At 41.1% G+C, this 15,304-nt stretch overlaps 1 protein-coding gene across 2 annotated transcripts in view; it reads left to right on the top strand.

Annotated features, from left to right (window-relative positions):
- Positions 1-15,005, top strand: part of LOC117486997 (dihydropyrimidinase-related protein 5-like) — a 21,169-nt gene extending 6,164 nt beyond the window's left edge. Inside the window, exons 2-15 of one of the 2 annotated variants that reach the window (XM_034135621.1) lie at positions 1,183-1,294; positions 2,483-2,632; positions 6,397-6,555; positions 7,655-7,834; positions 8,756-8,824; positions 8,977-9,021; positions 9,108-9,183; positions 9,266-9,422; positions 9,520-9,661; positions 10,031-10,173; positions 10,753-10,960; positions 11,645-11,816; positions 13,122-13,203; positions 14,692-15,005. In XM_034135621.1, coding sequence (XP_033991512.1) covers positions 1,187-1,294; positions 2,483-2,632; positions 6,397-6,555; positions 7,655-7,834; positions 8,756-8,824; positions 8,977-9,021; positions 9,108-9,183; positions 9,266-9,422; positions 9,520-9,661; positions 10,031-10,173; positions 10,753-10,960; positions 11,645-11,816; positions 13,122-13,203; positions 14,692-14,695 — 1,695 coding nt within the window. In that variant the 5' untranslated portion in view covers positions 1,183-1,186 and the 3' untranslated portion in view covers positions 14,696-15,005. Of the gene's footprint in view, positions 1-1,182; positions 1,295-2,482; positions 2,633-6,396; positions 6,556-7,654; positions 7,835-8,755; positions 8,825-8,976; positions 9,022-9,107; positions 9,184-9,265; positions 9,423-9,519; positions 9,662-10,030; positions 10,174-10,752; positions 10,961-11,644; positions 11,817-13,121; positions 13,208-14,691 lie in introns of those variants that run through there. The other variant, XM_034135620.1, reaches the window with a different exon arrangement.
- The last annotated feature ends 299 nt before the right edge of the window (positions 15,006-15,304 follow it).

Genomic DNA, 15,304 nt, shown 5'->3' with positions numbered 1-15,304 from the left:
TATTAAAAAGTATTAAACGGCATTTTCCAAGGTATTACATGTTGTAGCTTGTTTTCAATAAGTATATAAATTGTCCAAAGAGGTTGTATTCTACAGTTTGACTGAATGTAATCATTGCGTAGGTGTGTAGTGTGATTCTGTGTAGTTTATTTATGGCATCCCGTTGGGTTTGACGTCATCTGAACAGGACATCGCGCGCTCACTGCTTGATAGCGCGCGAAGGTCCGTTTACGCCGGTTGTTAAACAACATCGTTATGGGGAAATGCAAGTTTGCGTCCAAATGGTTGGAAGATAAGGAGGAAGGACAATCAATACTGTATATAGTAAATGTGAGGTAAAGTGTGTCGCCAATGTAACCGGTTAAAACTCTAAGTGGCGATGAGGTCTTAAAATGTATGGAAAGGGTCTTAAAAAAGGTCTTAAAAGGTATTACATTTGACTTCAGGATTCCTGCATATACCCTGATTAATCAAGTGTTCTTCTTGATGGTAGTAGAGTTTACTTAATAGAAAAAATAACATTGTTCTATAAAGAAATAACATACTGAATTGAAAGAATCTGTTACTTTTTATATAGTAAAGCCCTTTAGACCTTGTTTCTAAAGTCATCTTAATTTTAGATCATCAGAGAGCACTAAAATATATGTTATGGTCAGGACTATTTCTGCCTACCTGGCTTGATCTTCTACCCTTGTGTCACAGAGTTATATTTTAGCTTTCAACTATTTAAAACAAATCTCTTTTATGACTAGAACCATTTTCTTTGGCTAAGTTTTCTTTATCTGTCTCCACCTGACTATTGCCTGATTTTTATTATTAATTTTTCAAGGCTTTTATTGTCATTTGTAAATAGCTACACTGTAGTTATGTCGATGAAAATCTCCGGTCCCAGGCTCCTCCAACAGTGCAACACAATAAAACAGATAAAATCAGTTAGTTGAACGAAATAAAGGAATTGTGATTGTGATTCATGTCTCACTAATAGGAGCCTCTTGGTGGAGTCAATGGTTGCTTTGCACGAGGCAAAATATATTTGTCTCTGTGGTGAAATGTTAGTTTTACTCAGAATGCCTGGCATGTATGTTTTCATGGTTATGTTCTGCCTGTACAGAACTCTGCAGTGTCTTCATCACCAGTTTGTTATGTAATATTGATTTAAATGCATTCCTTTTTTTCCTCCAGTAGGATGGCCAACATGGGTTCGATGCGTATTCTCATCAAGGGAGGGAAGGTGGTCAACGATGACTTCACCCACGAAGCAGACGTCTACATTGAGAACGGCATCATTCAGCAGGTACACCACATTCACATGCATTCTTACTCAAGACCACGCTTTCAAATATACTACACACACACACACACACACACACACACACACACACACACACACACACACACACACACACACACACACACACACACACACACACACTCTCTGCCCAGTGTATCCCCAGCTGTTAGTGTGACTCACTTCACAATAATAATACAGTATGAAGAGAATGAACCCTGTGGCTGTACATGATGATAGTAAACACTATAATTAGCTCGCAGAATGTTGTCATGGCAATAAGAATCGGTTCATGTGAAGAGGATGATTCAGACCTGGAAACTCGACTGTACTTTATGAAACACATCATAAATGATAATACAATGGATTTACTTTAGATCGACAAGACACTTTTAAAAGATTATAAGAATAGTTTTAAGATGTTTCTCTATATCCTTGATGCAATCATGCTATCACCTATAAGCACTTTTAAGCCAAACACTAGCGTCAGCAAGCCAACATGCTCACAGTGACAATGCTAATATGCCTATGTTTGCAGCTATAATGTTTATCACATTAACCATCTTGGTTTAGCATGTTAGTAGGAATGACAACTCTAAATTTGGACCTGATGTTCGCGATAGATTAAAGATAATGGATCACCACAGTTTTTACAATGAATCTGAAGGAGGTGATCAATATGTGTACTACATTTTATAACAGTTCAATCAGTAATTGTTATGACATTGCACTAAACATTCCTAATTATAATATCTCTTAATATTTCAGTATGAAAAGACAGTTTACTCTCAGCGCTAGATAAAAACATTCAGGGGTTCTCCTAAGTAATTAGGAATGATCCTCTGGGAATCATTAATGTATGAAACTCCTTGAAATTATGAAACTCCTTGAAATACATCCAGTAAATATTGAGATGTTCCACATGATAAGTGAACATTTAATCCTAATCAATCACTTACTGTGGCTGTGGTGTAATGAACCATTCAGTATTAACTCCTGTCTTTGATTGGCCCTCTTTACTATGACCACTCTATTCACAGTTTAATGGACTAGATTAAAAGCACATATACTCAAACACCAATTGTCCTTTATAGGTCCTCCTGGTTCTAGTCTGTGGTTCACATTATACTGTATGAAAAAAAAACACTTCTGGATAAAGTATGTTAAATGTGGTGCTCGTGCTCTCTGTGGCAGGTTGGAAAGGAGCTGATGATACCGGGCGGGGCGAAGGTGATTGACGCCTCTGGAAAGCTGGTGTTGCCGGGCGGAATAGACACCAGCGTGCATCTGCAGCAGACCTTCATGAACGCCAGCATTCAGGATGACTTCTACAGCGGGACCAAGGTATAAACACACAACACACACACACACACACACACACACACACGCACACACACACACACACACACACACACACACACACACACACACACACACACACACACACACACACACACACACACACACACACACTGACAAAGCTCTCCAGCATGCCTGTAATTGAACACATTTAGAAACCAGAGACAGCTGTCACACACAGACATACTTTCTCTCTCTCTCTGCCGTGTCTACATGCAGATCTCCACTCTGCTTCATTCGATCGTCAACACTAATGACCACATGTGATGCAAACACAAACAGCTGTCACAAGTGTTTGGGTGTGGATGCAAAGACTTCTGTCACAGCTGTTCAATCTTTTAATGCACACAGGGTTAATTCATTTATTGTCGATGGATGCTCTGCGTGTTTTCCACTGAGACTCAGAGCAGAGGATGATTTAATAATTAGGAGACTTAAAAATTCAAAAGAGGGAGTGTAGTTGTTGCCTGCAGCAGTGCATTCTGGAGGTTTTTGTGGGCTGTTTTTTTTTGGGGTTTCTTTCCCCTGGTTGATTGAAGTCAAAGGCGTAAACTCGTTGGTATGATGGTGTGGCAGACGCTACATAATGTAAGCTAGGAACAAAGATCCAAAAGAAATCCATTTTGCAGCCTTGTCAAGGACCAACATCCTTCTTAAGACAGTTCCTACATTAGGTCAAATTGTTCAGACTGTGGTGTAGTTAACGTCTTCTAGAGCAGGTTTGAAACGTTATTACCTGCAGGGCGTTGCAGTGAAATGAGGTCAGAGTCTGATGGAATGCCAGCTGAAATGGGGTGAGAGGAATTTGGGGGGGATTGAATCATCCGTATGCCAGCTTTTACTCCCCCTTAACTGACCCTGCTGCATAGCAACTAACCCGCTCTTAGGCTACAAATGTGTGCATGCATGAACATGGCAGAATTGTCTGATCTCTATGGCGACTGCGTTACTGTGGCAACGGCCCATGTGCAAATTGTGAATGGACCCCAAAACTATTTCTCTCAGCATCCTCTCTCCTCCCTCCCTCCCTCCCTCCTGTCGTTTTGTTACAGTGCTCTCCCCCTCTCACGCTTTCCTTCCTTCCTCCTCTCTTCCCTCCCCCCTACTGTTTCCTCTGCATCTCCCCCACCCCCCGTGTCTCCCCGCCCCCCCCTGTGTGTGTGTGTGTGTGTCCCAGCAGGAGGGCAGAGAACATGCAATGTAGAAACCTTGTGTTAAAGTTGTGTGACCAGATATTTAGCTATACTGTATGTACACTTTCAATTAATTGATCTCGGATAAAAAACTAACAAATATATATGTTATATAGTTTTGAAAACCAAAAAATGATCTGCCTACCACTGAAAAAGCGGGGAAAGACACGAAATGTGAGAGTTGGGGAATAGAACGCAGGTGTAGTATGCGCCATGGGTCTAATCTGTTATGTTAACAAAGAATGAATAATCTACTAAAATTAAATACCAGCACTGAGAGGGGCTGAGAGGGGCTGAGAGGGGCTGAGAGGGGCTGATCACAGAGCTGCAGTGTAATCTGTCTGACACACTGATAGCCTTTCCCAGAGTTCAACATATAAAGATCGTCTCATCCTCTCAGATCTCACATGTCTCCCCCTCTCCCCCCCCCCCCCTCAGTCTGCTTCACTTTCTTCTCAGGGGATTATCTTCACAGTAGGCATCAGGGGTCTGTAATAGAGCAGGGGATTCATGATAAAACACTGTTTGGGGTAATATGTTTAAGGGGGGAATACATTTGGTCAGGTTTACATGGGAGCTATTAGATTCAAACCATGTATGATCATGTTGTACTACAGGATAACAAAACAAGAACTGAAAATGAAATAAGTACTACTGTAGGTCAAATAATTAATCTGGCAGTCATTTGGTGTTTTTTGTCAATTTTTGCATCTTGACTAGTATCAAAAATAAATTCAGTGGGAAGGAATAGGCTTTGTCTGCTCATGTTTGTGATCATAAACCTGTAATGATGGATTTGTGTGAAAAGAATAAATGAGGTTGTTACTATGGAAATGGCTATAAAAACCAGCATGTGTCTTCGAGGCTGGTTTGTACGCCGTGTCTGTCAGCTTCGTTCTGCTCAGCAACACCAGTTACAAACCGTTTCATCAGAATACAACACTGACTGATCATTTACTACAATTTATTTTAAATCGTCAGCAGGTGTTGAATGTAGGACATCTAATTTTGGATGCAGCCTAAAAAGAGGAAACTGTCTGCAGGATGAAAGACATTTTTTCCTGCAGACAGTTTCTTTTTTTCCTTTCTGTTGGAATTGTCTTTGGTTCTGGCTTCTGAAACGCTCATAATATAATATACATACACATAGTTTTCCGACATATTTTCTCTCTCGCTATTGTTTCTCTTTCTTCCACTATCCTTCTTCTTCTTCTGTGAAATGCACTGGCAGTAAATCTTAATTAAGGCCGACACACATCCCACATTCCCCAGCTGTGTCCATGTCCCCTGTTCTCTCTCCGTCACACACACACACACACACACACACACACACACACACACACACACACACACACACACACACACACACACACACACACACACCACACACACACACACACACACACACACACACACACACACACACACACACACACACTGACAGTGATCAGTGACACTCTTAACACACACACATATATGCAGAGACCTTCGACTCTGACGCTGCAGATGATTCGGAGTTGTTACTATGGTAATGGGAAACCTGATAGTTCGTTGGCTGGTGGAAATGTCACTCGAAACCAGATGCCCCGCCCCTGTCTGCCACACGTCTGGAGTGACTCAACGCTGAGACATTAACCAGCGTTGTGTTTAAATCAAGTAGCATTTCATTCAGGCTGGTTGTAGAAATGATAGAGAGGTGATGCTTGAATTCTGGTTGCTTTTTCTTTATATGAGGTGAAAATAAATGAAAGAAAGTCTGCAGGGATAGCACACGTCCATTCCTTATTTCATAAATGATTATTGCCCATGACTCCTAAGTGCAATATCCCTGTTAGACTCTGTTTGGCCAGTGCACATTTTGAATGGAGAAAGCAGGGAGATGAGGAGGAGGAGGAGGAGGAGGAGGAAGAGGAGGGTGGGGACATGCTACAGGCATGGCTGAGCACTATCTGTTGTCATGGCTACAGCAAAGTGCATTTACCAATCAGCCGAGCGAAACGAGTCACTGCAGACCGCTCCCTTCTCTCCATCACTCCTCCATCTTTCATCTCATCGTTTCGGTTTATTCTACCTCCCTGACTTTCTTCATTCGCCACATTCACATCCTCTTATTCTCCTTTTCATGTCTCATATTTGTCTGCTTCAGTTTACTCAAGTCTTTTTGTGCAAAACAGGCACCAGGTTCAGAAAAGATTTGTTTAGAAGCAGTAAAGTTTGGACGTTCTTACAAAGGCTCTTCTCTGGGGCTCTTTTTTTACTCCTGATCACTTATGTTGAATCGTATATGGAAACCAATTTCTAAGATTGTTCCAAGAAGCCAAACCTTTTCACGTTTTCCATTTGTTTTGATTTTGAAACACAACTAGTAACAAGTACACTTTATGATGATGAGACAGCAGTTCATAAGGAAAGACTATGGCTCATTGTCACCAGCACAAACAGTGTCTGTGCGTTATAGTGGATTCATTGTTCTCACTTCTAATCAATCTTTCTTGTTTCTCTTCCTCTGCCTCCACTTGTCTCCCTCCTTGCTTCCTCCCCCCCCCCCCCCCCCAGGCGGCTCTGATGGGTGGCACCACCATGGTGATGGCTCTGGCCCTGCCTGAACAGCATTGCTCTCTGGTGGACGCCTACGAGAACTGCCGAGCTCTGGCCGACGCCAAGGCCTGCTGCGACTACGCCCTGCACGTCGGGGTCACCTGGTGGGGGCCGAAGGTAAGACCCAAAAACAGAACATGGACACTCTTCTTTGTCTTCAATAAACACATTTGAGTCTTTGCTGTTGTCTTTCTCATGCTTTTATCTTTGCTAAATGAATAATAAAGCAGACAAACCCTTTTCATATGTGGGTGAAGTGTGTAATGACCTAGATTAAACCCTGCACGATGTAGGTTAACATACATGCTCACTGGGCACGTTAGGCAGATTGTATGAGTCAACGTGCCTCACCGAGCCTTCGGCATGTGCCACATACTATTACATATAGTGCCATGTTCAACAGCATACTTGTAATAATTGCAACTGGGGCTGAAAAAATGTATTCTAAGCATTTTCAAAAACTCTGGTAGTTATTCTTATTTACTGATACATTAAAAATATTTTAAAATGCCGTCTTTGAATTCCCAGAGCCCAACATTATATAACTGAAACCAACAGATATTCAGTTTATAATGATTTGATGATGTGTGTATAATGCACTGCCAGTATAACTATAATTACTGTAAGTCTGCAATTACATTTACATTTTAGGTTCAGTGTGGTCACTAAAGGACTGCCACATTTGCTTAGATATGTCGATTAAAGTTTATCTTGTTGTGCCGTATGACATCTTGAATTTTTAAATTAAGGAAGATCCTAAATACTGTATGCAGTACTTCTTCCATACCCTTTAATGATGACATTTTCTCACTTATTTGAATTGTGATGACCCCCTTTTAATGCAGTATCGATGTTTTATGAGTATTTATCACTAAACACTATATAGTTTACATTTATTGCATTTTGAGTGAATTAAATAGATTTTTTCTTGCAGTGAATGTCTGTGTTGGATTCCTGACATGCAGCAATGTGATCTGTCTCTGGCTGCTCTCCAAGCTCATTTCATGCCCCATATAACACACACAGATACACACACACACACACACACACACACACACACACACACACGCACACACACACACACACACACACACACACACACACACACACACACACACGCACACAGCTCTATGCCCTCATTCAGACTGACATATGCTCTTCCCTGCTACAGACTTTGTTCTTGACCTCTAACCTCTGACCTTTGCCCTGTGTTCAGGTGCGCAATGAGATGGAGACCCTGGTGAGGGAGCATGGCGTGAACTCCTTCCAGATGTACATGGCCTACAAAGACTCGATGATGCTGAGGGACTCGGAGCTGTACCAGTCGCTGCAGACCTGTAAGGACATCGGGGCCATCGCTCGCGTCCACGCCGAGAACGGAGAGCTGGTGGCAGAGGTGAACGTCAACCAATCACACACATATCCCTCCATGTTCTCCTTCTAATGAGAGATGGTCAGCACAGTGAAAATTAGAACTGCACAGATCAATTATGCCACCAATCTCATTTATCAGAGTGCCACATGATGGATTTTTTACAAAACGCACAGTGCAGCACAGACACAACATGCACATTATGTCTTTGGTGTAGAAGATCTTAAAGGTAGGGTAGGTAATTCACTTCAGAAACACTTTTTGTTATATTCCATGGAATGCTCTTAACATCCCGATAGCAATGAATACATTAAGTGCTTTGACAATAAATCCATAACAAAATGTCATCTGTGGAAGCCGTGGCGCTGTAAAAAGCACGACCAATCATCTGAGCCGGCCCGGCTAAAATAACTGGATGGCTTACCTGCCTGTCAGCCTTCCATCTTGTGCACAAACTTATCTCGTGCCCTCATTGGTCATGTGTGCGTTCGTGTGTGTTGGAGGAGGGGCTCTGTAAGGAAGTCTGAAGGAAGGGGCAGATATTTTTCGGCTGTGTACTTTCAAATTCTAGCGCACTCGAGCTGGTTTCTCCAATCTTACCTACCCTACCTTTAAGTGTGAGTAAAAACCACATAATGCTTACGGTTTATAACACCTGCAGGTCCAAAATAAGCCGTGGAGGTACAAACAATGTTCTGACAACAAGAAAGTCCTGTAACCTTGTGCAGTTTAGAACACAGACAGACTTCTGCAATAAATCCCTCTATTGCATCTGGTGCTATGATAATGTAAAAATACAAATCAAGACGGTAGTTATTTATATATAATAGTGAATGTTTTTATGAAAATTCAATAACATTAACATTTTCTGTGAAAGAAAAGTTGTTTGTTCATGCTCACAATGATTGTGTTTTGATTCAAGTTATGTTATATGCGTGTTATTAGGGTGCCAAAGAGGCTCTGGAGCTGGGCATCAATGGACCGGAGGGGATTGAGATCAGTCGACCAGAGGAGGTAAATTCACATCTGAGGTCATTTCCTATCAACCCAGTTTGTATTTATTTAGATTTTGTGCTTCTACATTTATGTGAATAAAAATAAGTTGGTTTTCTGCTCATCATTGATATGGAGTACTTGTTTGAACTCCTCCGTCTTATTTTCTACAGCTTGAGTCTGAGGCTACTCACAGGGCTATCACCATCGCCAACAGGGTAAACAGATGAAACAAATATTTTCTTGTCTGTGTGTATGTGTCTGTCTGTCTTTGATACATGAATGAATGCTCTTGTGCTTGCAGGCTCACTGCCCGATCTACCTGGTGAATGTGTCCAGTGTGTCTGCCGGAGACATGATTGCTGCTGCTAAGATGCAAGGTGAGAGACAGTGGTGTTGATATAAAGAAGAAGATGATAAAAAAGATTCTTTTAACTAACCTCTTTGGTTTTCTGTCTGCAGGTAAAGTGGTCCACGCAGAGACCACAGTAGCTCATGCTGTTCTGAACGGGATGCACTACTACCACCAGGACTGGATTCATGCTGCCGCCCACGTCACCGTCCCTCCTCTCCGCAACGACCCCAACACACCCAGCTACCTCATGGGCCTGCTGGCCAAGTATGTGCTCCCTACAGACATAAACAACATTTTTTTTGTCATACTGGTTAATGATTATAGACAATTCAGATTCTTAAAATGCATAACCTGTATCCAGTGACTCTCTGAGTGTGGTGGCATCGGAGCACCGTCCATTCAGCACCAAGCAGAGAGCTCTGGGTAAGGAGGACTTCACAAAGATCCCTCATGGGTTGGCTGGAGTCCAGGACAGGATGAGTGTCATGTGGGAGATGGGAGTGGTACGTACGATACACACAATCACATCACACACACACAAAAACTTGTGTTCGGTTTTTGTCTGTGTCAAATTTCCTTTGTTAGTTTGTGTTTCAACTTCATTTTTAGTTAGAATACATTTCTGGGTTTTTCTCAGTCAAAGAAAAACTGTATATTAACGTCTATTTTGATTACATTCAATTCATTACTCTCATAATTACCTTAAGTATCAAAGTCCCCACATCAGCATCGCCTTAACTGGGCCGCAAAACCAACGCAAACTAAATAATATGCCGTAGAATCCTCTGACAATAACAACAATTCACAGATTATTAACAAAATGTCCTGGTTGCATTTTTTCTTACATGTTTTAAATGCATTATTACCTGCAGGTTACAGGAAAGATGGATGAGAATCGTTTTGTGGCAGTGACGAGCTCTAACGCTGCAAAGATCTACAACCTGTACCCACGCAAGGGTCGTATCATCCCCGGAGCTGATGCTGATCTGGTGGTCTGGGACCCAGATGCAGCGAGGTACTGGCTGCTAATGCTTTATTGAGTTAAACATGTATTGGTATTAAAGGTCCCCTATTCTACTGTTTTTCATCAATACATTATAGGTCTCAGATATATACAAAACATGTCTCTGAAGTGTTTGCCTCCAAACACGAAACAGATCATTGCAGCATCCCATAATCCCCTCTGTTTCAGCCCTGTTTCAAAAGTGCTGATTCTCTGTCTGTTACTTTAGATGAAAATAAGGAGCCCCTCCCCACGCCCCTCTGAGAGATATTTGGTTAAAAAGAACACAATGGTGCTCTAGGAGGAGATTCAGGTGATAAGGTGGGGGGGGGGGGTTACCTTGGTTGCTGATTGGCTAATGGTTACACAAGCCAAAACATCATTATGACATCATAAAGTGGCCAAAATCTGATCAGCTCATTTTCAGACAGGTTTTTATATAAATGGATCAGGACAAAAAGAGAGAGAATCTTTTTTCCTGAAACTTTCAGAGTCTCTTTCCACAGAGGGGACACATGTTGACGTATAAGAGACATGAACAAGTGGATTTTGCATAATAGGTGACCTTTAATGTCTACTGTGTGTGTGCAGGACGATCTCTGTGAGCACTCAGGTGCAGGGCGGAGACTTCAACGTGTACGAGGGTCTGCGCTGCCACGGCGTCCCCCTGGTCACCATCAGCCGAGGACGCCTGGTGTGTGAGAACGGTGTGTTCATGTGTGCCGAGGGATCCGGAAAGTTCTACCCTCAGCGCACCTTCCCTGACTACCTCTACAAAAAGATGGTGCAGAGGGAAAAGGTGTGTTTACTTTAAATGAATCTGATGACTTTGTGAAGAAAATATGTTCAGCATTGCTGCAGACACACCCATCCTCTACTGTGTCTATCTGCACTGGTTTGACAGTCGATAAAAAGGATTTAATGCTCCTCTGTTCGCTGACACAGGTTTTTCTGCCGTCTGCCAACCCCTATTACAGCCAGCCTCTGCAAGGATGCTGCTCTGTTTAATTTACACTAATAGATTGTACTGCTAACCCATGGGACTTACTGTGCAATGCTTTCAATATTCATTTATATCAAGTCCTCCTTTAAAAGTGTATCTATACTCTAGTTTATCTACTGTAACTATAAAAGCAAAAACTATTAGGTTTAGTCATTTTTTTGTGAATGCTCATTTTGATTAAAACGTTAAGTGCCAGGTCATTTAAACATGTTTTTATATGCATGATGAAAGCTATTAACAGAGCTTCTATTATTGCTATTACTATTATATTGTTTTTTGTATACTGTAAATGGCCTCCAGGAACACCTCACCATATGACAAAGTTTGTGTTCACATTTCTTCATAAAGAGAACAGTTCAAATGTACTAATTTATTTGATGATGACTAGCAGAAAAAAGGGTATACAATCACAAACCTGTATGTGTGTGTTTGCTGTATTACCTGTTAACATTTCCCCCCCCCCCTCCATCCCTGTTTCAGACTCAGGCGATTAAAGGGGTGGACAGGGACCCTTACTCTGGTGATGTAGCCAAGGTGGCAAACACTATGAAGAAGGAACTCGGTCTGGGCCCCATGGAAGGAGACCCCAAAGGCGTCCCCCGCGCCCACCAGGGGGTCCGAGACCTCCACGAGTCCTCCTTCAGCCTCTCAGGTAGCTGGAAGAAACATAATAACATTTGAGGGGGTTATATTTTTCAGTAACTGTCAACAGGAAGACCACTTGTGCGGTACAACACACATCAAAGACTATGATATTGCACTCAGGAACTTTTTTGAAAGAAAAATTAAAGGTCACCTATCATGCTATTTTCAGGCAATAGCATAGGTCTCAGATATATAAAAATATATAAAAAACATGTCTATGAAGTGTTTTGCTCAAAATACCAAACAGATCACCCATTCTAGCCATGCCTCATATCCCTCTATTTCACTTCCTGTTTCAAAAGTGCTGATTTGAGGTATAAAGCTTTAAAAAAAAAAAATTGATAAAAAAAGGGAGGTGGCTGAGCTCATGCGGGACCCGGCAGCTACTGTCTAAACTAAATACTGCCGTGATGAAACGCCATATCATGGATTATCAAGGATTATTTCTGAAACAGTATGGAGCTCAAAGGCTTTCTCTCTTGCCGGTTATACCACAAGGTGAGTTCCTTTTTATTTCCTGCTTCTTCACACACATGCTCTCCAGTACAGGTTAGCTCTGAGTGTTAGCGATGCTAATGTAAACACCGACCATATTACGTCCAAAACAGTCGGGCATTGTTTCTGATAGCAACGTTTCTGATAGGGCCGTGGGTCCACATTTCAGATATTACGTCATATCGGACGCAAATCTGGATCAGCTCCGTTGTAGCCCCGTTTTTTTAGATTTGGGTACGGAGGAAAAGAGAGAGGGTTTTATTTTCTGACGCTGCGTGAGTTCCCTGACACACCGGGGGACACATATTTATGTATAAAAGACATCAAAAAGTGCATTTTGCATGATAGGTCCCCTTTAAGTCAATGGACCAAATTGATCGCCAAGTATATTGATAATAAATTGATTGATTGAAGTAATTTTGTATTTTCAACCTCTAGAATATGGACTCTAAAAACAAGATATTTCAAAACTTCCCCTTGAAATGTGACAATCTGAAAGGGACATTTTCACTATTTTCTGACATTTTATTGACCGATTTTAGAACGATTCAGGGTTAATCGAAAGGGTGACGATTGGTTCCTGTTCTGTTTCTTTTTCATTTTGATATTTCAAATATAACTATTAATTATTTTATTTCTACCTTTTCTATGTGTGGAAAATAATATCCTTTCTTTTCTTTTATTCACCCAGCGGTTTTTTGTATTTTAGCAGTATAAAGCAAAACAATAAGAACAATTGACCCTTCTTATTCTTTTACTAACCTATACTTGTGACTTTAGTTTTTGTTGATTTGTGTGTTGTCATGTTTTCTCTCAGGGTCTCAGGTTGACGACCACGTCCCGAAGAGGTCCTCGGCTCGGATCCTGGCCCCCCCCGGCGGGCGCTCCAGTGGTATCTGGTAATCACTGCAGCCGGAGCTTCACCCGTCCGAGTCTCCTTGTTTTGTATTATTCTGCGCAACCAGGAAAACTGCACTGATTTTCAATCACAGGATCAAAGTTAAGAGAGGCAAACAAATAAAGCACACGTCTGTGATTGATGAAGAACTAACTGACGGTGCGCCAAAGTGACTTTTACAAATCTAATTTGTGTCTTAATTGGAGTGACTGACCTGATTATTTACACGAGAGTGAAGGGCTATATATGAATTTAAAATGTGTTGCCAAATGCAAGCTGATCATACTAACGTTAAAGTGAGCTCATTATCACCCTGCTCGTATCCCGCGGAGAAACGCAAACTAAACAAACTGAGAGATCAAAACCAGTACAGTTTTTGAAGGTTGGAAGTGATGTCGACTGAATTATTTAAAAATATTAACTGGATTCAGTGAAATATCTATCACCCACATACACTGTAGGCACCATAGCTTTAGACTCACATGAAGACGTGTATGGATTCTGTTTGTGATTGAACACCCACTGTGCTCGGCTTCCTGCTGCACCGCGGGTTCCTCTAACACTGTTTTTATTTCCAACGGGTGATCTGTGCTGCGTGGTGATGAAATCCAACTGCTTCAAAAACACTGTGTGATTTTACAGCTACACTATCTAATAATATCCATCCGTTTATTTCCATTACCTCTGACTGAGACAACACAGGAACATCCTGCCTCACCTGCAACCTACAGTAGCAGGACTTTATAGACTGAGTTACAGAAGTATTGTAGTCTTTTCTGTATGTATAGACTTTGGAAAGACTGGTGAGAAGGAAGGATAAAGAGTAAGTGATCTAGAGGGGTAAACAAGAAGGACAGCGTTCTGTTATTTTTCTGCTGATAGTACAGAACATAACATTAGGGCTTGAAATGATTTAAATAAATGAGAGAGATTCACCAGAAAGATTACTGTCTGAGGGAAAGTAGGAGCTGCTAAAAACACCAGGGGCCTCATCCATCAAAATGTGCATAAAACAAGTGTAAACGTCTGTGTTATTGCCAGTAGACATAAAGAAGAATATAGTAAATTAAAAGGAGCATGAACAGGAATGAAAAAAAGGGAATAAAATTAAAGATTTAGTTGTCAAATTTCCTTCAATCTGAGTCTCTAGGTTAGTAATTACCGTTTGCACCGTTTATGAACACACTAATCTGATTGCACAGCTAATAAATGAGGATGATGATACCCTAGAGATCGCACGTAGAGGGCCCTGAAAGTAACTGCAAGAAGGGATGTTATGTTGTTGAGTTTCAGTAGAGGATTTTGAGAGTAAACTTCCTGTTTGTAGGTAAATAAAAAGGGATTTCTTGTCCACAGAGTAGGAAGATTGAGCTGCACAGCCTGAAGAAACATCCTCTTCTCATTCCTGCCTACCAGTATTATATTTATACATGATCACCTCTTGTCTGTGAACTATATACTTAGGATGTTTGTTTGTTTTGTTTTTTAGTTGAAAGAATACATGTGCCAATGTGAATCACTCGTGCGACACCCACACCCATGCATGAAGAGCACCACGCGGAGACGGAGCAGTAAATCTCTCGCAGGCTCACAACAACTGGTGCTGTTTTTTTTTTACTATAACCTACTCCTGTATACAACTACATTATTTTACTGTTGGATGGATTTGTTGTTTTGAAGGCACTGTGACTGGTTGGTGGCTGTGTGTGTTTGTAGGTTTTTGTCGTGTCGGACAGTGAAACTGTTGAATCTGTAAGTGGCTGCTTGTTTCTTACCACACGAATAAAGAGAAAAAAAATAACATCTTGATTCCTTAGTGTCAACTTTTTTTCTAAAATGCATCAAAAGATTTCTGATCAATAGTTTTTTTTTGTAACATATATTAATATATATAAATATATATATTTCATACAAAAGGGGACATTGTGCCTGAGATACACTGCATAGTGACATACATGTATGCATACATGCTATAATATGCATACAACAAATATATATATAATAAAAAAATAAGAAAGCTAGAAAAGTATAGATAAATATGTATAAATTGGACTGGGCATTTAAGCCTACTTTAGTATTGTCTTTTAATCACACTTCTACTC

Source organism: Trematomus bernacchii, unplaced genomic scaffold (assembly GCF_902827165.1).
Source record: "Trematomus bernacchii unplaced genomic scaffold, fTreBer1.1, whole genome shotgun sequence".
Lineage (NCBI taxonomy): Eukaryota > Metazoa > Chordata > Actinopteri > Perciformes > Nototheniidae > Trematomus > Trematomus bernacchii.
The sequence above is the reverse complement of the archived record's forward strand: the minus strand, read 5'-3'. Positions and strand labels throughout refer to the sequence as shown.